General features: G+C 48.5%; 1 protein-coding gene across 10 annotated transcripts in view; it reads right to left on the bottom strand.

Moving 5' to 3' along the window:
* LOC147603131 (6-phosphofructo-2-kinase/fructose-2,6-bisphosphatase-like) overlaps positions 1-24,138 on the bottom strand; it is a 235,107-nt gene extending 210,969 nt beyond the window's left edge. For 9 of the 10 annotated variants that reach the window (XR_015265709.1, XR_015265712.1, XR_015265710.1 and 6 more), the window contains exon 1: positions 23,766-24,138. Coding sequence is in view for 4 of the 10 variants with exons in the window: in XM_086797371.1 (XP_086653497.1) it covers positions 23,766-23,894 (129 nt within the window). In the remaining 6 variants the exon portion in view is untranslated. The remainder of the gene's footprint in view (positions 1-23,765) is intronic. The other variant, XR_015265711.1, reaches the window with a different exon arrangement.
* Positions 24,139-24,792: the final 654 nt, after the last annotated feature.

The following is a 24,792-nucleotide window of genomic DNA, read 5'->3' as shown; positions in this document are numbered from 1 at the left end:
TAGTAGTAGTCTGCCAAGCTGTCGTTGGTCCGAGGCCTCCATCAACTGATGTAGTGAAGAGTGCTCCTCAAACAATCCTGCATATCTATCTCTGACCCCCTTGTGGGCTCTACATCTGCATACAAAGTGATCCTCAGTCTCCACCTCCTCGCGGCACAATCTGCATATCCGCTCAGCTCTAGGAACCCGTGCCGCTCTCCCAGCCTCTATCTCTAGCTGATGTGATGAGACTCGTAGCTGTCCAATGGCAACGCGAGAGCTATGTGGCATGTATACATCCATGTACCGCGGTCGATGTATAAACCCATCCCCTGAGATGCTCATAAAGTGGTCTCTGTAATACAGCATCTTCGGTGGTAGTGGGCTCTCTGGTGCTGTCCATGCCTCCTGTATGTAGTGCTGCCATATGTCTTGTCTCATCACTCTGTTCCTCTCATTGAGAGAGAGGTAACCCCGTGGAGCAGACTGATCATACTGAAAAGGTGGCAACCGCTCAATGTCTATACCATGATGTGAGAACCACTGTAGCATCTGTGCATACCAAGATCCAGTGTGTCCAGCCTCGGCCAGCTGTCTAGATGCCTCAAAAGCTCGGCGGGATAATCTCTCCATGGGCATCTCCCTCATCCTGTATATAAAGGAGATCGTCTGGAACAATGCCTCCACTGCCATAGGTGGTGCAGCAAACTCAGCTCGAACAATGTCATGCAGGACGGATGGTTTGCTGCGTATCATCCTCGAGAGCATCAAGATCTGTGGTCTCTCCAGTTGTACCCATGTGGAGGCTGCAAGCCCTGGTGCCCAAACCGCTGCTGCAGAGAGAGAGAGAGAGAGAGAGAGAGAGAGAGAGAGAGAAATGAAATGAAATGAAATGTTATATTAACGTCTTCAAAAGGCCATAATGACCTATGAGACCAAAAAGTTACATCATGGTGGATCTGATACAATGTCTGGATAAAAAACCAGAAAATGAAAAATAAAGATGATACTACTGGCACCTAGAAAATGAAACTGGAACTGGAAGGTAAACAGAAACCCTTATAGGGTGTGAATATATATATATATATATATAGAGAGAGAGAGAGAGAGAGAAATGAAATGAAAATGAAATGAAATGTTATATTAACGTCTTCAAAAGGCCATAATGACCTATGAGACCAAAAAGTTACATCATGGTGGATCTGATACAATGTCTGGATAAAAAACCAGAAAATGAAAAATAAAGATGATACTACTGGCACCTAGAAAATGAAACTGGAACTGGAAGGTAAACAGAAACCCTTATAGGGTGTGAATATAGTGAGGGGGAGGTACGCTATGGAGGTGAGTGGAGTACAGTGAGGGGATACAATATCATGTGGGACAGGGGGGTACACTATGGAGGTGCCTCCATCTCATAATATGTGCCACATCGGACGCTGGCGGATCTCCTCAATATCCTCTGTGGTCAGCACCCTGACTGGGTGTCCCGCATGTCTCACAAGAATAATCCGAATCTGCCGCTGCAACCTCCGTCTATGCTAGGATGCCCTCCTCCGTAGTCGTGGGCATCTGGACCACCCAAGCTCAATCGCACGATCAATCAGTGTAACGCTGGTGTGGGCGGTATCCATGTCCTGCTGCTGCTGTGGTCCATCTGGCGCAATGATGGCTGGACTAAAGAAGTCTGTAATGTGCCTCTGAGTCTGGCTCTCAGTGCGCCTAAGCAGGTTATCTCTATATCTCCGCAGCTCAAGTAAGAACAATCCCAAACACCTCTGGTCCTGGTACCCATGACTTTGGAAAGTGGTCAACCCTCTCTGAATAAACAGTGGAAACGACCACGTATCTCATAGTATGCAGAGAGAGAGAAAGATAGATATATTAACGTCTGTGAAAGGCACAAGTGGCTATGAAACCGGCCTCTGGTAGAAACCAAAGTGCCGTAGACTAGCAGTCACCTATCCAATTGTAGTCCAGACAATTAAGAAGTGAACAAGAGCTAGAATGCTCCAGAACAAAAAGGAAAAATGACACCTGTTGGCCCCAAAGCTTGGCGCCCCTTTCGGTATTTCTTTATTCAAATTCAATGGAAAAGTTTAACCGAGTACAACAAAGCCAGTCAAGGAAGGTAAACCTGCATGTCCAATCTGGCAGCCCTCAAGACCTCTTAGCATAGAGGATTCACATACAGATCTATGTCCCACAAAAGCAACACACTCTGGTCTCCTCTAATCAACCAAGACAATACAACAGGGCAGCCTTGAGCATGCATCTGGCTGTTCCATGTTCATGGCTTCAAACTCAGCCAAAGTACAAATCCACTGTCCAACTCTGTTCCCACCTTTCAAACTGCCATACCCCTCCTCTCACAAAGGGCCAAAAGAAACAACTCTGTAGTAGACATAAGCCAGTGGAAAGAAAGAGAGAAAGAAATGTTCAAAATATACCAACTGCTCTGCCAACTGTTATGCACAGTTCTGCACCAGATGGACTGACCGTACCAGCCTGTACCCGCAGCCGCCTGTGTCAGCAACTCTGTAGCACACGTGTGCACCTGTGTACAGATTTGTACTTGCAGCACACGTGTGTACCTGTCCATACAGATTTGTACTTGCAGCACACGTGTGCACCTGTCTGTACAGATTTGTATTTGCAGCAGATGTGTGTACCTGTCCGTACTAGTCGCCCTGCAGCCGCCAGAGTGATGCGCCGCTTGTACTGCTGGACTGGACTGGACTGGACTGTACCCGCCTGTACCTGTCCGTACAAAACTGTACCTGCAGCTGCTTGAATGATGTGCCGACTGTACAAGTCTCCCTCCACGCAGCACAGCCAGCCATTACCTGCAGCACACGTGTGTACGACTTTTCCATAGCAGTTCAGTACCCGCCTGTACTTGACCGTACAGTTCTGTACCTGCAACACACGTGTGTACGACTTCCTGCAGGCGACCAGTTCCAGCTTGTTTTGCACGCAGCCAGTCGACTACCCGCCTTCTTCAAAAAGCAAGAGAGAGAAGATGAAGAGGGAGGCGTGTACTCTAAAAGTAGAGTAGCCCACTCCATAATTATCCTAGTGGCCCCTTTAAAGTTTATTAAACTTTCTAAGGGCCACCCAAGGTTTATAAACTTTATAAAGTTAATACCTTGGTCCCCCTTCACACTTGGGGTTGTCCACACATATTACTTTTGTCCGGACACCCAAGTATGCATCTTGAAAATTTTATTTTGCTCACCAACCACCATGCTCACACTTGTGCTGTTCCACTTTCACAGGGTCATGACATACCTCCCTCTTGAAAAATGGCAACTCTTGAGCATCACGCAATGCTCCAGGCCCATGCTCTGCTGAACCTAAATGAGCCGTAACAAGAGTCGGCTCCAACTCAAAGGCATCGAGATAAAGCTGCAAAACCTGAGGTGAATCTGTTAAGTCACCTTCCTCCATCCACTTCGCATCCATCGGTGAATAGTTCTTGAACTTCACAAGATAGCGACGGGAAACTTTACCTCGTATCTTTCTTTCCTTATGTGCCAGTATCTGCTCTGGAATAAGAACCTCGTCAAGTTCCTCAACTTCCGGCTGAGCCTGATCTGCTACATCCTCAGGCATATCCCCATGAAAAGGTCTAAGTAGACTCACATGAAATGCATTGTGAATCCTCTAGTGATCTGGTAGCTTCAAGCGATAGGATACCTCACCAATCTTTTCCAGTACCTGAAAAGGTCCATAATAGCACATGCTCAACTTAGGGAATAAGCGCTCTTTACCCTTCATCTTTTTGAGCCTAGCTTTCTCAAATCGCAAAAGAACCCAATCACCCAATGCAAACTCTAATGCACGTCTGTGACGGTCTGCTGCTTTCTTTTGCTTTTGCTGAGTTTTCTGGAGTGCCAACTTAACTCTCCAATAAGCTTCATCCATTTCTCCACATACTGGTCAGCCTTAAAGATCTTATCCTTTGTGTGCAAAATAGGTGGTACCTTCTTCCCTCCTCCTACAATCCCAAAAGGTGCCTTGCCCGGACGGTGTTGTCATAAGCAAACTCCACCAAAGGAAGATACTTTTCCCATTGTTGCTTGTGCTCTGACACATAACACTTAAGATGATCTAACACTCTAGAATTTGCCTCTTCCGATTGACCATCTGTTTGTGGATGAAATGATGATGAAAACTTGAGAGTTGTACCCATGTTGTCAAACAACCCTCTCCAAAATAAACTCGTCATCCATGGATCACGGTCACTAATGATAGACGAAGGCAAGCCATGATACTTGAAGATGTTCGCCATGAACAACTTCACCATATGATCAACTTTGATCGTCTTACGCACGGGAATGAAATGAGCTTGCTTACTGAACCTGCATATGATAGTCCAAATGCCATCATTCCCCGTTTGTGTCCTGGGAAGATCAAATATAAAATCCATGGCAATGCTCTCCCATGGTTTATCTGGAATAGGTAAAGGCTGAAGTAACCCCAATGTCTTTTGATGGTCAAACTTCACCTTCTGACATACGATGCATTGCCTAACAAAAGCATCAACATCTCTTCTCAAGATCGGCCAATAAAAGAAAGTCTCAACTGCCTTTACCGTGGCGTCAATACCTCTATGACCTGCATGGTTTATCTGGAATAGGTAAAGGCTGAAGTAACCCTAGTGTCTTTTGACGGTCAAACTTCACCTTCTGACATACGATGCATTGCCTAACAAAAGCATCAACATCTCTTCTCAAGGTCGGCCAATAAAAGAAAGTCTCAACTGCCTTTACCGTGGCGTCAATACCTCTATGACCTGCATACGGTGGAGCATGACTTTCATTCATAACCTTGAGTCGTAATTGCCTGGTAACACAGTCTACCATGCATCAACAAAAAACCATCCCTGAGAGTATAAAGATCATGCCGCTGACCCTCAGACATCTGATCATAGAGCCTTCCAAAATCCTCATCATGGGCATACTGCTCTTTCATCTCATCAAGCTCATGATGATAAGCAAGTGAAACTGCTGAGACCTGTGGCTTGCGTGACAAAGCATCTTCCACAACATTCTTTTTGCCTTCCACATGTACAATCTGAAAGTGGAACATAGACAAAAAGTTGGCCCATCTCATATGCTTCTCAGAAAGTTTAGTTTGCGTGAGGAAATAACGCAAAGTCTGATGATCTGTCTGCACAGTGAAATCATTCCCAAGCAAATAGTGTTTCCATGTAGAAAAAGCATGAATTACAGCCAACATCTCTTTCTCATAAACCTACATATGCTTCTCGGCATTCTGTAATATACGACTCTCATAGGCTATCACATGTCCTTCCTGCATGAGAATTGCCCCAATGCTGTTCCCACATGCATCACAATGGACAACAAAAGCCTTTCGGAGATCTGGTAGTACCAATACGGGATCCGAAGTAAGCTTTTCTTTAAGCTTTGTAAAGGCTGCAATTTCCCAATTAGCCCATCTAAACGGAGTTGCCTTGTACAAGTAAGGTTCTACTGCTCGCTGAAGCCTTCGCCCCTCACCCTGCTCGAGCTGCCGCCTGCTCGCACCCCCCCTCCCCGCCTTCGTGACTCCGCCTCTCCCCGCCTGCTCGCACCCCCCCTCCGCGCCCCTGTGTGTCTCGCGCCCTCCACCCTCCCTTTTCTCGCCCGTCGCCCCCTGCCCGCCTGCCCGCTCCCCCCCTTCCTCCGCGTCCCGCCCCCCCTGCCTGTCCCTGCCCTCCCCCCCCTTGCGCGCTTTCCCCGCCCCCCCTTTCGTTCCCCGCTGCCCCCCCCCCTTTTTCCGCCTCTGCCTTCCGCCCCCCCTTTCGTTCCCCGCTGCCCCCCCTTCTCCGCCTCTGCCTTCCGCCCTTTTTCCTTTTCTTTCTTTTTTCCTCTTTCTCTTTTTTTCTTCTTTTTTTTTTCCCCTCACCCCCCTCTATCTTCCGCCCCTTCCCCTCTGTCCTCCGCCCCTTCCCCTCTTTTTTTTTTTCCCGCCCTTCCCTCTCCTCCCCTCCCCGCTCCTTTTTTTCGTGCAGCTTAGCTCTTGCAGGACCCCCCGTTTATCGCTTCACCCTCGACTCAGCTTCAGACTCTGATGGAGGATCCTCCCGCCCCACCTCAGAGGGACTCTTCTGCAGCCCCCTCGCCCGCCCCTGAGGATACCCCCATCAGGCTTTCTCTTTCGCCAGAAGAGGAAGCGAGCCTCGCGGCAGAGGTGGAACGCCTCCAGGCACATTCCACCATCTGCCGTATAGTTGGCATCCGCCCCAGCAGAGGGGAGATCCGGGATCTTCTCCAGGCCCGCCTTCTTGCAGATGTGGGCAAGATCCTAAACGTTCAGTTTACTGGGCCGCACACACTACCAGATTGAGTTCATGACAGCCCAGAGCGTGGCCCAGGTCCTAGCCATGAGTCCCCTTGACGTTAGGGGCGCTCGGGGCTTCTTTAGACCTTGGCAGCATGGTTTCGACCCAGCAACAGCCGGCCGAGCAAGGAGAGCGCCTATTCCATGTTACAGTTTGCTTTCCTGGACTTCGCCGCGAGTGTACCTTCCGCTCCTTTCTAGGATAGGATCATTGGTGGGCTCGGTGCTTGAGACTGGCCCCACAGCAGCTTCAGTGGTGGCTAGAGCAGCTGGCCTGCCTTCGGTCAGAGTTTTGGTTCCTGACATCTCCTCCCTTCCGAAGGTCATTCAGTTACCTAGGATAGGGGGGGGATGGATCGATCTTCAGAGAGTGGAGTTTTCGGGCCTCCCGAACCAGTGTTTTATATGTAGGCAGGTCGGCCACCTGGCCAAGGCCTGCCCTCGCAGGAGACCCCGACCTTCACCGTAGTAGCAGACCCCCGATGGCCCGCCCACAGATGCGGCTCGGCAGGCAGCCTCCGAGACACCTGCTCAGCCCACAGAGACCTCGGATTGGCAGCCTGGACAGGGGCGCCGTAGAGGGAGACAGCCACAGCAGCATGCCCAGAGACCGACGCAACAGCAGTCACAGCCTCAGCATCACTGGGTTCTAGTGAGGAACAGCTTTGCTCCCCTCCAGGAGGAGACCCCAGCACAGGTTGAGGATCAGGAGAGATGCCAACACCCCCCCCTTCGCCCTCAGCCCCCCTCCCCCGTCCCCCCCTCCCGCCTCGCTTCCACCTTCGCCTCCTCCCGTTCCCGCTCCTGTTTTTTCAGCGGCTCCTTCCCCACCCCCTTCTCCCCCCCCCTCCTCCCCCTCCGCTCGCCTCAGCTCCCCAGGAGACACTGGCGATTCCCTGGCGCTCACCTACAGTCCAACGGGCACTGAGCACCGACCTTGCTCGAGCACCGCAGAGGAGACTTACCATGCCGATTTGTGCTTCACGGATATCCTCTATCCGCAGTCGGCTGAGTAGTCTCGACACTAGACAGCGCTTGGAGGCTTTCAACTACTCCACGCGCCTTTTTGGAGCGGAGGGCCCCCATGAGCCTACACCCATCACAATTCATGTGGTGATACCTCCGGCCCGAGGGGAGGAGACACTTGATTCAGCGGTGGCCTTCTCCTTCCCTCTTTGCGGCACTAGCAACCGGGAGTGGACTCTGGATCTCGCTCTTAGTATTTTGAAGACTCAAGCAGTTGAGTTTTCTCACCATGTGAGCGATTTGGAGATGACAGATGTGATAGGCCGACTCGGGGAGTTGGCACATTTCTTTGATACCGGGAGTGCGGATGTCTCCGAGATTCGACATTTGGTGGTTCGCATAGTGGCAGACCTAGCACGAGACCCTGGCTATGTATGCATACATGAGGTTTCTCTCTCCGAGAGGGAGGCAGTCACTATGGGACACAGCCACTGGCGCCTGGTCCGAGACTCTTGCAGCACACCGGCGGGTGGGCAGATTCGTAGCCGCTCGGATGGGGATTACTCTCTATCCAAGCCGCTTGCGAAGGCCCGCCGTATGGCTGAGACAGCCTCCACCTCAGCAGGTCATCCATGAGGATCATCTCATGGAATGTAAAAGGCCTTGGCAACGCACACTATGTACGTTATCGTGGTTGCTTGAGACAGGAGCTTCAGAGATGCCTGGTTGGAGGCAGTATTGATATTCTGATGATGCAAGAGCACCGTTTGAGTGAGAGCAGGATTCGGAGATATGGGTCGGTGATGCCTGGTAGATGGGACACATTTTGGTCTGCAGGTTTTGGCCCCTTGGGTGGGCAGGGAGGAGTATGTATGGTCATTGCGGATGTATGCCGGCACGCCATTGTGGATCGCGGGGTCATTGTGCCTAGTAGAGCACAGTATGTTATTCTAAGGATGCACGATGAGCACTTTGGTGTGCTCAATGTCTATGCGCCCAACCATGCTAGTGCCAGAGCAGAGTTCTGGACCCTTGTTACAGATGCATTGCCCGAGGCCGCACATTGGTGTGTTGGGGGAGACTTCAACATGCTGGACCCGGCCCATAGGGTGGAAGGCAGTCATGTTACAGTGCACGGCACGGAGCTTGCAGCTTGGGAGCGATTTTGTATGACACTGCGGATCACTGATGCATGGCAGCATGAGGCTTTCTCTCGTTCTCAAGACAGTCTTAGTTTTTCTCAATCGGATCGCCGGCAGGAAGGGACTAATCTATCACAGATTGATCGCTTCTATGTGGGCAACAGGTTCGGGGAGCGTGGTGGCTCCGTTGGCATTCTCGCTGGCACCTCTTTTTCAGACCATGCGCCAATTATTTTGACACTGGAGGAGAGGACACGGGAGACCAGCTTGCAGTTGAGGATCCCAGAGAGGATACTTACAGATCCCAGTCTTTATGAGGACATTGAGAGAATATGGCATGATAGCCAGAGCTCTGACCTGGATGCAGCAGAGGCCAGTGTGCCCAGGGACTCATCGAGCTCAGCTCTTTTCTGCACGCTACAGCCTTGACACGGCTGGGAGAGACTCGAGAGCGGGAGCGTCGCTTGAGACATAGCCTTGCTTCGCTTCAGCGTCTTCAGGAGCAGCTGCCTACATGTGAGTGGGTGGCGTCCCAGCTAAGCCAGGCACGCCAGGAGATTAGAGAGGCAGAGGAGCAGAGACATGAGTTCTACTATCATCGCCAGGCCTCTCAGTGGACGCAGCTTGGTGATAGAGTGACTAGGGAGTTTTTTGAGATCACCGGACCCCGCCATGCTCAAGCAGGAGTACGCCAGCTCAGGAGGCAGGACGGATCGTTAGCCACCACTGAGCCCGGGGAGATTAGAGCCATTGCCACTGAGTTCTATAGAGACCTGCTTTCAGCGGAGCCAACCACGGAGGCACGTGATGCTTGCAGACAGACTGTGTGGGCCCATGTGCAGAGGAGGGTCACAGATTGTATGTGCACAGTTTTGGGAGAGCCCCTTTCAGAGGATGAGCTTGTTGAGGCTTTGAGGGTCCTTCCACGTCATAGTTGCCCCTCGTAGACAGTATTGAGGATCGTAATAGGCCTCCAATGCCGAATATCATCTGACACTCCCTTGGGGATAAGAAAGATCAAGCCCTCTGAAAATTTCTGTGGCATCACCCCAGTGTCCAAAACATACTGAAAGCCCCTGCGGTTTGAGGATCCAACCCTTCCCTGGGGAGTTGATTCATGCTACCCAGACAGGATTCGTCAAGGAGCGTAGTATCCTTGACAACATTTTCACCTCTTTTGGGAAGCGATGGCCCGAGCTAGATTTCTCGGTGAGGACTTGGTCGTGATGCTTCTCGATTTTGAGAAGGCATACGATAGAGTCGATTGGGGTTTCCTCGAGGGCACTATGCTTCGTCTGGGTTTTGCGCCAGACTGGATTCGAGGAGTGGCGGCTCTATACTCCACAGCTCATAGCCAGGTGTTGATGGCAGGAGGACGGGGGCCGAGTTTTGAGTTGACCAGATCAGTCCGTCAGGGATGCCCTCTCGCCCCGTTCCTTTTTCTCTTCTTTGCAGAGGCTATGAGCATGTATCTGACAACAGAGGAGGTTGGTTTGAGAGGACTCCAGCTTCCAGTTCGAGGTGAGGACCTGCTCAATTCTGAGTTTGCTGATGACACGGGATTGTTTTTGCATGGCCAGGAGGCCAATCTGCAGAGAGCAGTCGCTGTTTTTGGTGTGGCTTCGGGAGCATTGATCAATTGGCGCAAGACAGTGGCTTTTTGGATCAGTAGCGCTCCCGCTCCGTCATGGAGCCCAGACCCGGGTTTTAGATGGATTCCTCCTGGCACAGCAGTGCGGTATCTGGGATGCCAGATTGGACTTGATTTGTCACCCGAGCAGCAGATCGCCCCACTTCTTCTGAGCATTCAGAACAAGCTTTTATATTGGAGTACACTCGGCTATCCTTGGCTGGGAGGGTGGTGGTGACAAATCAGGTGCTTTTAGCGACTATGTGGTACATCACGTTGTGTGGACAAAAAAAGAGTTGGTAATGTGTACATATGTGTACATGGCATGAGTGAAGGTTTTGCTTTTGAAAGCGTTGCCAGGTGTACAGAGTAGATGGTATTGATGTGAGCATGTACAGGCCTGTCTGGACGTGGTCTACTGGAGATTCGCTAGAATTGATTTCAGCTCCTCGTTTGGCTCTGAGTATGTGTACACGCCCAAATGTATGGGCATTGAAGCTGTGTTTGAAAGTATATGGAGGTTTGAGCCATAAAATATTAAGGTGGCCAATGCAGCTTGAGTATAAGTGTGAAAAAGAAAATGATTGCGGCCATTTTGTAGGCCTTAAAGAAATAAAAATAAATAATGTGGCCATAAGAAGGCATGGCTACGTGGAGGTTTAAGCTGCTGCCAGCGCATCATCTGGAAGCTGGATGCACGTGAAGCTGACTGGCGAGTGCGGGTTCTAGATGGTTTGCCATGTGAAGAGCGGAGGGTGCAGCCGGCAGTGCAGGAGGGGACGGAATTGGTGTAAGAGGAGTAGAAGCGCTACAGCTAAAAAAATAGGGCCGCTTGGTACGAGAGCTGGCTGGAGAGTGCAGACGACTGCCGAGTGCAGTGAAGAGGTCGCCCTTACTGTGGATAAACTACAAAGCTCACGGTCGCCTGTGTGAAGAGGAGGCCTTGTACGAAAAGGGCCCGTTGCTGCAGAAGCTGACGAAGGTTCAAGGAAGAGCATAGCTGTCTTGTTCGAAAAAGAGGGAAGGCTGGTGGTGTGTGTACAAAAGGAGACGGGGGGGGAATTCTGCAGGTGCGAAGGAGGATAAGGAGCCTGAGAAGAAATGAACTGCAGGCGTAGGGGCGTGTGCAGCCATAGGTGCTGAACAAGGTGGCCGGTGCAGCCGCAAGCACAAGGAGGAGAGATGCTGGGCTTGCTACGAACGCAGAGGTGGCTGCTGGCGTCGACTGGGAACGCTTATAGGCTGGTGTGAGCTACCTCCGGCAAGAAGAGAAGGGCGCAGCTGCAGGTTCTAAAGAATGGAAGCTGATAGGTTTACTGGAGGTCGCTAGCAGGTGACAGGTGTAGCCAACGAGCTGGCGCAGAGGCGATTCAAGGGGTAGAGTTGCAGGTTGGGCTGACTGCAGAAGAGCGTGGTCGTGTGGGAGCCGCCTAGGAGCTACTTTGGGTGCAGTTGCAGCAGAAGGTGCCGACTGTGGAAACAACTGGCAGGCTCTGCTGAGAGGAAAAGCCGCCTTGGTCAATAGCCGACGGGCGTGAAAAAGGAGTGGGGCCGCCAAAGGTAGATGAGTCGCCTTGCTGAGGTTCTGAAGACGGGCAAGGAGAGAGGGCTGCAAGAGTGGAACGCTAGGCAGGCTGGCGGGTATTGTTGTTGTAGGGAAACAGTGTAGGTGAGAAGAGTTGGATGGTCGCCTTCTTGTGGAACTGGGTGCTGAGGCGAAGGAGATTGGGTAACCACCTTGTGAACAAAGAGGAGGCCTCTCGAGTCATGGTGTGGGCCTTGGGTACAGAGAGACCAGCTGCAGTAAAAGAGAATTGCCACCTTGCAGTAGAGGTGCTGGGGCGACTCTGGTGATTCTGAAGACAACTGGATGCAGACAAAGGCTGGTGATATACAGTGTGGTTGCTTGGTGGTGGGCTAGTAGCATTGTGGAGCTTGGGTTTGAAGTGCGGCTGACAGAGGATCAGCACAGAGAGCCAGAGAGAGAGTGCGTGTGTATGGTATTTTGTGGATTTCTACCTCTTCTGGGGACTCAAGCCAGAGTTGTAAATTCTTTTGATTAGCTGTGGGGCTGGTGTTTGGTGATGCCAGAGAGTTCTTTTGTTTCTTTGTTCGTTTGGGTACGAGTTGTGACAGCCAGATCTGAAATATAAGTCTTGTTCATGCTTTTTGGTCTGGTGTTCTGGTGTGTTTATATGCGTGTGTGGAAGTGTGGCACCCTATAAGGGCGTAAACAGCTTTACCGCTTCCGTGCCATCACTTTTTGGTGCCTCCACAGAGGAGCAGATTTCCTCTGGTTTGTGAAGAGATAGGGGCTGTGTGAAGAAGGTTGGAAAGATGGCTAAAGATTTTCCGGAGTATTGGGGATTGCCACAGGAGAGTGCAGTCAGGTTTCTAGAAAAGATGGAGTTTACAGCCTTGATGAAGGACAGGGCAACCCCGGAGATCCTTTCTCAGATTTTGGCTTATTGCTTGCAGGGTGATGCAAAAACATGGTTACAGATGTTTGTGACTACACACAGGAACATTCATCAACAGGATCCTGAGTACCGTGTAGTCAGAGCTGCATTTCTGGCACAGTTTGCCCGTGTGAGGAGTCCGAATGAAGTGTGGAAGGAGTTGTGTAACATTCAACAGAAGGACGGTCAAGATGTGGATCAGTATCTGATTGAGTTTGGTAGACTGTGGAGTCTATGGTGTGAGGCTCTGATTCTTGAAGTACCCCCGCAGATGATAAAGAGAGACCGGTTTGTGGCTGGTCTGGAGCCAACCCTCCGTCTGAAGGTGGAGCTGAAGAACCTGGATAGCTTTGAGGAGGCTGTCAGAGTAGCTCGTGAGAAGGAGTGGAAGGTGAAGCGTCTGAGGCAGATGGGAATACAGGAAGAGCCGAAGAAGTTTGTGAAGATGCCAGAGATTGAGAGTATACATCCTGAAAGGGAAGCTGCTGTTGTTCCAGAACAGGAGGACACTTTGAAGAGGGACATACATGATGCAGTGGAGCTCATGAAGTCTCTAAGTTTGAATTGGATGGAAGCAGGTGGAAAGGGAAGAAGCCGAGGTGCACCAAATAATAGAAGAGACAATATGTCAACAGCTGAAGGGAATATGGGAGGAACAGGGAGAGGACGGGGCTACTATTTGAGTAATGTCCAATGCTGGAACTGTGGGGAGCGGGGACATATCAGCCCTCAATGTGACAAACCGCCCAGAGCAGGTGGTGGAATATATCCTGTGATGCAGAGGACTAATGATAGATCGGGGAATTATAGTGTTGAAGTAAAAGATCCAAATCAACCCTCTACCAGTGGAGTCAAATGGGAGGATAAAGGAAAGGGACCGGCTCTCAGCTTGATAGAAGTGGAGACCATTCCAGAGATTATGCCTGTGGCAAAGAGGACGAGGAGTACAATGGCAGAACCTGAACCATCTTCTAAGAAAGGTAAGCATGTCCAATTTGATATAAGCCCTCAACCAGAGAAGAAGAAGAGGAAGCCAAGAAGACATTATAAAACTTCAGATTTGCATATTGGTCAAGGTCAGGAGGAGTATACATTGATGGGAGATTTAAAGGGAAGGGTAGCCAATATAACATTTGCCCAATTGCTTGGATTGTGTCCGAAGCTTAAGAGAGAGTGGAAGAAGTTGGCAAATCCGAGGAAAGTAAATGAGCAGGAGCCCACACAAGGCGAAATGGAGCTGATGTCTGTGGAAGCCCTTCCTGATATTTGTCCATCAGTTGATGCCTGGTGTGGAAGTGTGAGTGTTGGAGAAGCATATGTTGATGGCGGTGCACAAATCAGTGTGATGACTCAATCCTGTATGGAGAGATTGGGGTTAAAGCTGAATGCTAGTTCAGACTTTAGACTCCGTTTAGCAAATCATGCAAAAGTGAAGTGTCTGGGTGTATGTACAGAAGTGCCAATGACTGCTTTTGGTGTGGTTTGCAACATAAATTGCCATATTATGCCGGCTGGTTTGGGAGCTTATCCACTGATTTTGGGCAGACCTTGGCTCAGACAGGTGGGTGCCATCCAAAACTGGAAAAGGGGAACTATAACAGTACATAATAGGAGAGGGAGAGCCAGGAAGTTCAATATGAGTAGTAAGCGGGAAATGAAGAGTGAGCCTGAAGAAACAAGTGCTGATGAGTATACAGATAGTGAAACTGAAGAAGAGAGTTCTACTTCTGATGATGAGAGCCACGTATCATTTATAATGAAGGAAGAAAATAAGCATGTGATGCAAGCTGAAGAGGAGTTAAAGAAGGAAGAAGAGAGCAGACTTGAGGATATGGACAGTCTAATGCAGCCTCCATCACCCAGTGCAGAGAAAGAGAAGCTGTTACAGGGCATGCTGAATCCTAAATTGCAGCCAGTGGAGAAAGAAGAGTATATGAAGGTAATACATAAATTCCCTCATTTATTTATTACTTCATATGAAGAGATTCGAGGATTCAAATGTGAACCAATGCCTATAGTATTGAAAGAGGGTGTGAGGCCAGTGTTTCAAAAACTGAGGAGGATAAATAGAGAGCTATTGCCTGTATTAAGAGAGGAGCTGAATAAGTTGTTAAAAGCGGGGTTAATTTATCCAGTAGATCACTCAGATTGGGCAAATCCAGTGGTCTTTACTCCAAAGCATACAGGTGGGTGGAGAGTCTGTATTGATTACAAGCCTCTGAATGCTGCAACAAAAAGCAATCACTATCCTATGCCATTCATTGATGATATTTTGGACAGGGTAGCTGGATATGAGAGGTATAGTGTATGCGATGGCTTCTCTGGGTATTTTCAGATCTCAATTGCTGAGGAAGATCAGGCTAAAACCACAATCATTACACCGTGGGGTTGCTTCTGTTACCGAGTAGTACCATTTGGTTTGAAAAATGCACCCTCGTGGTATCAGAGGAACACTGATAGAGTACTTGCACCTCTTACAGATCATTTTGTGAGAGCTTTTTTGGATGATATATGTGTATATAGTTCTCAAAAGGAGCATGGTAACAGATTGGAGCAAGTATTTTCTAAAATGGATGATGCAGGTGGACAACTGAATCCAAAGAAGTGCCATTTAGGATATTCAAAGGTGAAGCTGTTGGGGCATATGATATCTCAGAATGGAATTGAACCTGATCCAGAGAAGATAAAAGCTCTTGTCTTATTATCTGCACCATCAACATCCAGGCAGTTTTGCGGACTTTCGTCCAGAAGGTAAAATATATGGCAAGATTTGTTCCTTTAATGTCTCAACTGCTTTATCCTCTTCAGCAGGCTATGAAGAAAGAACCATTGCAATGGAATGAAGAATGCGAGGAAGTGTTTGAGAAAGTGAAGGAGGTATTGGGAGGTATTTCCAGTGTAAAAGCTCCGGATTTCTCTCAGGTCTTTTATGTGAATCCATCTTTTGGTCCGGATGTAGTTGGAGCAATCTTAATGCAGAGAGGAGATGAATCCAGATATATGAAGCCTATGTATTATGCAAGTAGAGTGAAGACAGAAGCAGAGAGAAAATATACTGAGGCTGAATTGGTTTTGTCAAGTCTGGTGTATGCTTGCAGGAAATTCAGATCATATCTCCTGATGAGACCATTTGTGGTGCTGACAAGCTATACTCTACTCCCTCAGCTGGTGAATGGTACTTCACTCTCAAAAGGTATGATGCGATGGTTAGTGGAGCTTCAAGAATATGATTTCTCATTTTTGATTGAAGATACTTGCAAGGCAACTCTGGCAGATCTTCTAACATACAAGGATGGCCCGATACTGGTGAAGGAAGTGGATTCAAGGATAGAAAAAGAGGAACAAATTATCATTCCTGGAGCTCATGTTTTATTCTTTGACGGTTCATATAAGAGGAGTATACATCAGGCCACCGGGGGATATATAATCCAGGATTCAGAAGGCATGCTGATTCTAAAGAATGGGATACTTCTGGAAGCTGAAAGTAACAATGAGGCTGAGTACACAGCATTGTTTCAAGGGTTGTAGGCTCCTTTAAAGCAGAAAATTCAAAAGCTAATCATAAAAGGAGATTCTCTATTAGTAGTAAAGCAGGTCTTGGGTAGCTGGCGAGCAGGTGATGCATGTCAGGAGGTTGTGGAGAGTACAGAGGAAAATCTGAATATTTCATCCCTGTTTGTACAGCTGCTGGACATGAATGTCTCAGCAGAAGTAGGGGGTTGCTAAATATGTGTGGACAAAAAAAGAGTTGGTAATGTGTACATATGTGTACATGGCGTGAGTGAAGGTTTTGCTTTTGAAAGCGTTGCCAGGTGTACAGAGTAGATGGTATTGATGTGAGCATGTACAGGCCTGTCTGGACGTGGTCTACTGGAGATTCGCTAGAATTGATTTCAGCTCCTCGTTTGGCTCTGAGTATGTGTACACGCCCAAATGTATGGGCATTGAAGCTGTGTTTGAAAGTATATGGAGGTTTGAGCCATAAAATATTAAGGTGGCCAATGCAGCTTGAGTATAAGTGTGAAAAAGAAAATGATTGCGGCCATTTTGTAGGCCTTAAAGAAATAAAAATAAATAATGTGGCCATAAGAAGGCATGGCTACGTGGAGGTTTAAGCTGCTGCCAGCGCATCATCTGGAAGCTGGATGCACGTGAAGCTGACTGGCGAGTGCGGGTTCTAGATGGTTTGCCATGTGAAGAGCGGAGGGTGCAGCCGGCAGTGCAGGAGGGGACGGAATTGGTGTAAGAGGAGTAGAAGCGCTACAGCTAAAAAAATAGGGCCGCTTGGTACGAGAGCTGGCTAGAGAGTGCAGACGACTGCCGAGTGCAGTGAAGAGGTCGCCCTTACTGTGGATAAACTACAAAGCTCACGGTCGCCTGTGTGAAGAGGAGGCCTTGTACGAAAAGGGCCCGTTGCTGCAGAAGCTGACGAAGGTTCAAGGAAGAGCATAGCTGTCTTGTTCGAAAAAGAGGGAAGGCTGGTGGTGTGTGTACAAAAGGAGACGGGGGGGGGAATTCTGCAGGTGCGAAGGAGGATGAGGAGCCTGAGAAGAAATGAACTGCAGGCGTAGGGGCGTGTGCAGCCATAGGTGCTGAACAAGGTGGCTGGTGCAGCCGCAAGCACAAGGAGGAGAGATGCTGGGCTTGCTACGAACGCAGAGGTGGCTGCTGGCGTCGACTGGGAACGCTTATAGGCTGGTGTGAGCTACCTCCGGCAAGAAGAGAAGGGCGCAGCTGCAGGTTCTAAAGAATGGAAGCTGATAGGTTTACTGGAGGTCGCTAGCAGGTGACAGGTGTAGCCAACGAGCTGGCGCAGAGGCGATTCAAGGGGTAGAGTTGCAGGTTGGGCTGACTGCAGAAGAGCGTGGTCGTGTGGGAGCCGCCTAGGAGCTACTTTGGGTGCAGTTGCAGCAGAAGGTGCCGACTGTGGAAACAACTGGCAGGCTCTGCTGAGAGGAAAAGCCGCCTTGGTCAATAGCCGACGGGCGTGAAAAAGGAGTGGGGCCGCCAAAGGTAGATGAGTCGCCTTGCTGAGGTTCTGAAGACGGGCAAGGAGAGAGGGCTGCAAGAGTGGAACGCTAGGCAGGCTGGCGGGTATTGTTGTTGTAGGGAAACAGTGTAGGTGAGAAGAGTTGGATGGTCGCCTTCTTGTGGAACTGGGTGCTGAGGCGAAGGAGATTGGGTAACCACCTTGTGAACAAAGAGGAGGCCTCTCGAGTCATGGTGTGGGCCTTGGGTACAGAGAGACCAGCTGCAGTAAAAGAGAATTGCCACCTTGCAGTAGAGGTGCTGGGGCGACTCTGGTGATTCTGAAGACAACTGGATGCAGACAAAGGCTGGTGATATACAGTGTGGTTGCTTGGTGGTGGGCTAGTAGCATTGTGGAGCTTGGGTTTGAAGTGCGGCTGACAGAGGATCAGCACAGAGAGCCAGAGAGAGAGTGCGTGTGTATGGTATTTTGTGGATTTCTACCTCTTCTGGGGACTCAAGCCAGAGTTGTAAATTCTTTTGATTAGCTGTGGGGCTGGTGTTTGGTGATGCCAGAGAGTTCTTTTGTTTCTTTGTTCGTTTGGGTATGAGTTGTGACAGCCAGATCTGAAATATAAGTCTTGTTCATGCTTTTTGGTCTGGTGTTCTGGTGTGTTTATATGCGTGTGTGGAAGTGTGGCACCCTATAAGGGCGTAAACAGCTTTACCGCTTCCGTGCCATCAACGTCTTGCTGGATCTTCTCGAGCTCTTGCATCAGCCAGGTACAGAGGCTGAGCAGGAACTTTCTCTGGTCTCGGCGGGATGGTCGGCCGGCCCGGGCTAAGGTTGCTTGGGCAGTTATCACTCTTCCACTGGCCCAGGGGGGCTTGGGCATTATAGATCCAGCTGATCAGAGTAGAGCCTTGTTGGGGAAGCTTATTGTTCGGGGGCTGCTTCCAAGCGCTGAGCCTTGGAAGGAGCTTCTTTTTCAGCGGCTGCAGGCTAGAGCTCCCCCAACAGGGGGCACTTGGGCACCAAAGATACGGTGGATCTTCATAGATATGAGGAGGACAGGCCTCAGTAGAGGATGGGAGGACCGATTTGCCTTGAGCATCCTGCGAGCTTGGAAGCTACTGAGACCGGGGCTTTCTCAGAGACCTCCCACTTGTGATGAGGAGCGGGCCAGACAGTCGCTCATCTGGAGCCCCGCGATACGCACAGAGCATGGTCATATGCTGGGTTCTCGGCCTCGTCTAGCCTGGGGACCATTGGCGGCAGGCCCAACACACAGTTTTGGAGATTGGCAGGCCTTTTGCAGTCTCTCGGAGGAGATCCAGGCGGAGAGGCTGAGTCACTTCAGAGGGGGGCTGATTATGAGGGATGACATTCAGGAGGCACTCACTGAGGAGTGGTTCACGGCTTTCGAGCCAGCGGCCCCACGGTGGATGGGAGCCTTTACACAGTTGGAGATCCTGATTGCTGTCAGAGCTTGCACTGAGGATGGTAGATGCCTCTACTATGAGATACAGGATGAGGGCAGACTTCAGAGAGTGGAGGCAGAGTCGCCTTTGGTTGCAGAGTGCATCTTTAGAGGATACGGGTAGTGGCTGCCGCTTCTCAGAAGTGGCATATTGATCCAGACCCTGCAGATGTGGACTCTAGTCTCTGATTGGCGCATATGGCCATATGCTGTGCGCCTCTTGGCCCGGCTCCAGTGGAACCCCGGTGAGTACGAGTGGCATGATCCTTGTGCGCCCCCCGAGCGCATCCTTATGATTATGGCTTTACTTTTCAGTCTCGCCAGTATCCTGGTACTTGGAGCAGGCTGGATAGAATGTATGTTATGCACGATCATTTATTTTTGCCTGAGATATTGAAAGTGGTTGTGGAGAGGTAGCATTTTCTTTCGGATCATTTCCTAGTGGTCTTGGACATAATGCATCAGCTTGTCGATGTTTATAAAACTTTGCTTGGGAGGTTGCCTTTGCGCTTCAATCATAGCTTTCTTGATCAAGAGGACTTTCATGGATACATGCTGCAATTGATTGATAATTTTCAGCTATGTTTTACACGGGAGGGAATGTCAGCCTAGGATTGCTTTTTGTCTAATGTGCCTTGCTCGTCAATACGGTATTCATTAGGCCTCGAAAAGGAGGCAAGAGCTGACCTTGCTGCAATCTTTACTGGGAGCCTTGCAATCTCACGCGGCTATATCACCAGGGAATGATGGAGTGGATACTTGGCTCTCTCGTAGAGTTGTTGAATGTCAGGAGGCAAGTTATATGAGGGCTAAGTTATTTGCCGAGTTGTGTTCCTTAAGGATAATAATTGTCACACATAAATTTTATGCTTAGTTGCATCCCTCTTATGCTAGAGAGAATATTGTGAAGCTTGAAAATTCATTGGAAGAGATGATTTCTGAAACTCGCGGGGCCCGGGGGACTAGGGTCTTTGACACACTTGTTGATACCATCAATGTGTATTAAAACATTTGAACATGGCCATAACCTTACCACATATCCATCATCACTTTGCATAAAACATAAAAGTTGGACAAAACATCTACAAATGCTGAAAATGGAGCTTGTACATGTGACACCGCATAGAGGCCGAAATGGGCCGACCCCCCCCTTGGAGTATTTTATTACCCAAGGAGAATAATATCATGTACAAGCTTTGCGGGCCTTACTCTCCCCATAGGAGATGCCGGATTATCCATATACAAATGCCATAACACCGCCCAACACGAGGCAACCAAGTATCCATATACCTCCGTGTGGATACTAATTCTTTCCCAAAAACCACGGGTCTTCATGCAATAGAGTTGGTACAACAAGTTTAGCTCTCCATTCAGCCGGTACAATAAGTACAGTGGCTGGTACAGTAGGTACAATGGGTACAAGGGATGGTACATCAGTTACAGTGGCTGGTACAACAAGTACAAGGATTGGTACAGTAGGTACAGCAAGTACAAAGGCCTAGTACAGCCAGTACAGTGGTTGGTACAGCAAGTACAAGGGTTGGTACAACAAGTACAATGGCTAGAAATCATAATAAATGATTAAATACCCTTGCCTTAGTATTTCTTCACGATGGAAGCCTCCAAAACAGTCCCCAACAGCCGGTATTCTTCATGGACAGCCTTTAAGAGAGAGAGAGAGAAAGAGAGTAGCCATCATTAGGGCAACATGTAACGGTGGTAGAGGCTAGTGTGCAGAAAGAGAGCCTCCATTAATGAAGACAAAGGGCTCCAATTTATAGATTTGGGGCAGCCATGAGTGAAAATGGAAAGAGAAGGCTATGATGACAAGTGGAGAGCCACATAAAAGCTGAAGTGATAGAGTGTGAGGCCACTTGTCTCACTTTGGTCCACTTTCTTGCCACATGTCCCAATCTAAGAGATGGGTCCTTCCATAAACTTTATCTCTAAAAATATCCAAACTAGTAGACATTGGTATCTGCTCAATTCCAGATGTAATGATGCGAACAGAATTTCCATCGGAGTCGGGCCAAAAATAGCAACTCTCCTAAATTTTAAGAGTGTGGTCCTTTGTATTCCAAGATAATCCCCCATTCCCAAAGCTTGTACTTTCCAAATATTTAGACATCCTGGAGTCTACCAGACCCCTTTCATACTGGGAAATGTCTAGGCTGGTGACATCCTCCCCAGCTTCTTAAAAGTTATCCGCAACTTTAAGCTTAAAGCCATATATCCAAGATATAATCATGCCCCATCAAGTGGACGAGACGAGACAGTCTCAAAAATCCAATATAACTGAAGAATCCATGTCCCAAATAAATGGGCAAGAATTCCATGGAAGATATGCTACATACAGACACAAGAGCCAATTGTGTCTCAATCACCAATATCAATGAGATAATCATATGCCAATGAAAATCACCAACCAGGTGCTAAGACACTTAAATAAGTGCCATGCACAAGGAACTAGTGCCTCGCACAGAAACATGTGCTATGCACACAAACTGGTGCCATTCTAGATCACAAACCATGGTGATAGAAAAGCTGGTTCTCCATAGTTAATATCATAGATATACTCTGTTTGTCCTAGTTTATAGGCATTTCGGCGAAATGAGAAACCATAGATATAGTCCATAAGATCCATGTCACTGTATAATCCAGTAACAAACAAGCTCAAGGCACACAAACATATGCCAATCCACATGACTCTTGGCGTACACATAAGTCCCTTGCCAACCAGGTATCATGTCCACTTTACCACTTGCACTCCGTGTTGGTACTCTGACCACACACCTTGGATGAGAGGTGGGCTCAAGTAACAAGATAAAACAATCACTCGCAGGCATAGATAGCCTGGTGTTCCATAAGCATTTCTGCTACACATAGTTTATAGGCATTTTGGCCACCAATAGTTTGTAGACATTTCGACCACCAACTCACACTACCCTCTTAAGTGCCCATGTTCCCTTCCATTTGCTCTCTATTGTTCCACCCATACATGGTAGAAACAATCTTCAAGAGAGCATGTTGGACGAGAGAACAATACACAAGGTATGTTGTGCTTGATACTACCCTCTGAAGTGCCCATGTTCCATTCCATCTGCTCTTTATTGTTCCACCCACACATGGTAGAAACAATCTTCAAGAGAGCACGTAGGATAAGAGAACACTACACAGGGTATGTGAGCCATGAGTTCCATAAGTCCAATGCATCCCAAATAAAGGGAGCCAAAAAGAATAATCCATCCTAGTAAAAGGGAGTCATAAACAGGTGAAGAAGGCTTGATCCTTCTGAGTTGCGGTGACCCTCTATGTGCCTGGGGATGTGCCCGAAGGTCTAGCCATGGAAAGGTATGGATTGGTGGAGAGGCTGGTGTCAGCTCATGATTTCCAGAGGGAAGGCTAGGTGCTGGGGAAGCAGGGGAAAAGAAGGGGGGGGGGGGGGGGCGCAGTGGGGTGTAGTGGCTCATACCTTCCTCGTTTTATGAATCTCTTGCCATAGCCTAGGGATATGAGCCGGTCACGTTTGAGAATCTCAAAAAGAACAGCCATCCTCTGTCAAGCAGCCCCACAGAGAGACCAGAAGAATGCCAAAGGCAACAAAGAAACAAGCTACCCCTAGTGTTGAGCATCAAATTAAGGGTTTTCAGTCAAAGGAGCCATTTTAGGGAAAACAGATGTTTTAAACGTCATCAGGTGGGACACTCAACAAAGAATTTACCTCTGTTGCAAGGGAGTTACATAGACAAACCAGAATCCCCTAGCACCGGGAAGTGATCGTTGAAGTGGTAGCTGAGGACACCAAAGAGATTTCTCAAAGAGCTGCTTAAGTGCTGCACAATGGCAGAAGGACCTGTGGGTTGTGGTGCTCTTTGACCCTGGGAGCATGGAAGATAAAGTATGGTGTGTGAAGGGCAAGGTTGACAATCACTCTAACTTCAAGTCTTGCAGGTGCTTTTCTCGTAAGTACTTTACAAACCTCAGCCAAGGTTAAGAACATGGAGTTGAGGATACGTAAGAACCAATGCACTGCTGTGAAGCAGATGTTATACTGGGTCTTCGATTTTTCCATGAAGACGGTCCTTTATTCCAGCGGCAGTATTGCATCCCTAATTTGCAAAGAGATAAGCCAGATGGAGGTGGTAACTTGATGTGATGCAGGGGCCCCTAGTGTATAATTAAGAACATGATCATGCTCAAAGTTAAGCATGCCACTCCAATGGAGATGGTAATACAAGAAGCCTTCTTCTTTTTTAACAAATAGCAATAATTCTTTGATGTTTGAAAGAGGTCCAAGCCTCTGACTTGAAATATACTATGTTCCTTCTAGATTGGCAAAGGCAGGCTAAAATTATATGATGTGGGTAACAAGCTCAGCCCAACGGTTTTAAATATTAATTATACATGATATGGGTACCCAATAATTCAAAAAATGAGACACTGGGTTGAGAGATTTCATTATACCATGGGTGTTGTATAACTGGTAATGATTTTACAATCAAGATGCCATGGAACAAGGACATGACAGCAAGCTAAACATTGGTTCTTAATGTACAAAAACGTTTTATGTCCTCCTTAATTGCATAACAAGAGCGAATTTTGGAATCATGAGAATGAAATTTATTAGAAAATAGAGATTTATTTATATAATTTAATGAGAGTCGGGGGGGGGGGGGGGGGGGGGGAGAGAGAGAGAGAGAGAGAGAGAGAGAGAGAGAGAGAGAGAGAGAGAGAGAAGAAAAAAGAAAAAACAGTAATGAAATTGGTGAGAAAACTAGCTTGGAGGGCTTACAGCTCCTTTTGGATCCCAAGAGCCGAGGAGGGGAGATGATCCATAGATGCAGGGGGTGAGGTGAACGGGCAGCTGCAGGTGATGGTCATGGAGCTTGATGGAGACGAACAAATCGGTGTGGGGATCCATGGCAACACAGAAGGAGTGCGAGAAGCGTCTCTCTCTCTCTCTCTCTCTCTCTCTCTCTCTCTCTCTCTACGCAAACGCAGGATCAAGCGCTCTCTCTCTGTCTCTCTCTACGCAAACACAAGATCAAGCGCTCGCGCTCTCTCACGCGTGTGCGGACGGCCTCTCTCTCTCTCTCTCTACGCAAAACGAGATCAAGCACGCACGCGCTCGCTCGCTCTCAGCGAACCCGTTGCATACAGGGATTGCCCCTACTATTTGGGCCGCCACCTGCACATGAGCGGCATCCTTGCCGGAATATTCTACTAATGGTTAAATCCGTCAATGTCGACGCCTTGACTTACATTATCCATTTTCTAGGTATGTCGAAAGCTAGTGAAAGGTGCTACGGTAGCGTGTCGGCTTCGCCAAATGTTTCGACCTTTACAGGTGGAAATGCCACACAGGCTTATACTTCATTTTTGTGATTTTTTTTGGGTTCTAAATGCAATCTACATTGTAAGAGTCTAAATCAAAAAAGAACAAGAGAAGTTTGTGTGACCAATATTGAGAACTTGTGGCTTAGCCACCGCCCCCAACTGGCTGGAAAAGGAGTGGTGCGAAAACCGGTTCCTTGCTTACACACCAGCATGCTTATCTACACATGGGACGGGCGGTCTCACAGCAGCACCCAATCACTTCGCGAATATTGATTTTGTCTTCCTCGCAAGTAGCATGTGTAGATGTGATGCTAGTATTTCTTTGAACCTTGCAAAGGTTGGTTTTGATTTTGTCTTCTATTATATCCTTACCCAAACACTATTACACTCTTAAACTATTCACAACACCCTCTCTTGGAGCACACCCACTCACACAAAAAAACCTCTCTAATTGGAGCTCGTTTTTTAATGCCCTCCCATAA

The sequence above is a fragment of the Cibotium barometz genome, chromosome 65 (assembly GCF_041138505.1).
Source record: "Cibotium barometz isolate CiBa-2024 chromosome 65, ASM4113850v1, whole genome shotgun sequence".
Classification (NCBI taxonomy): Eukaryota; Viridiplantae; Streptophyta; class Polypodiopsida; order Cyatheales; family Cibotiaceae; genus Cibotium; species Cibotium barometz.
The sequence above is the reverse complement of the archived record's forward strand: the minus strand, read 5'-3'. Positions and strand labels throughout refer to the sequence as shown.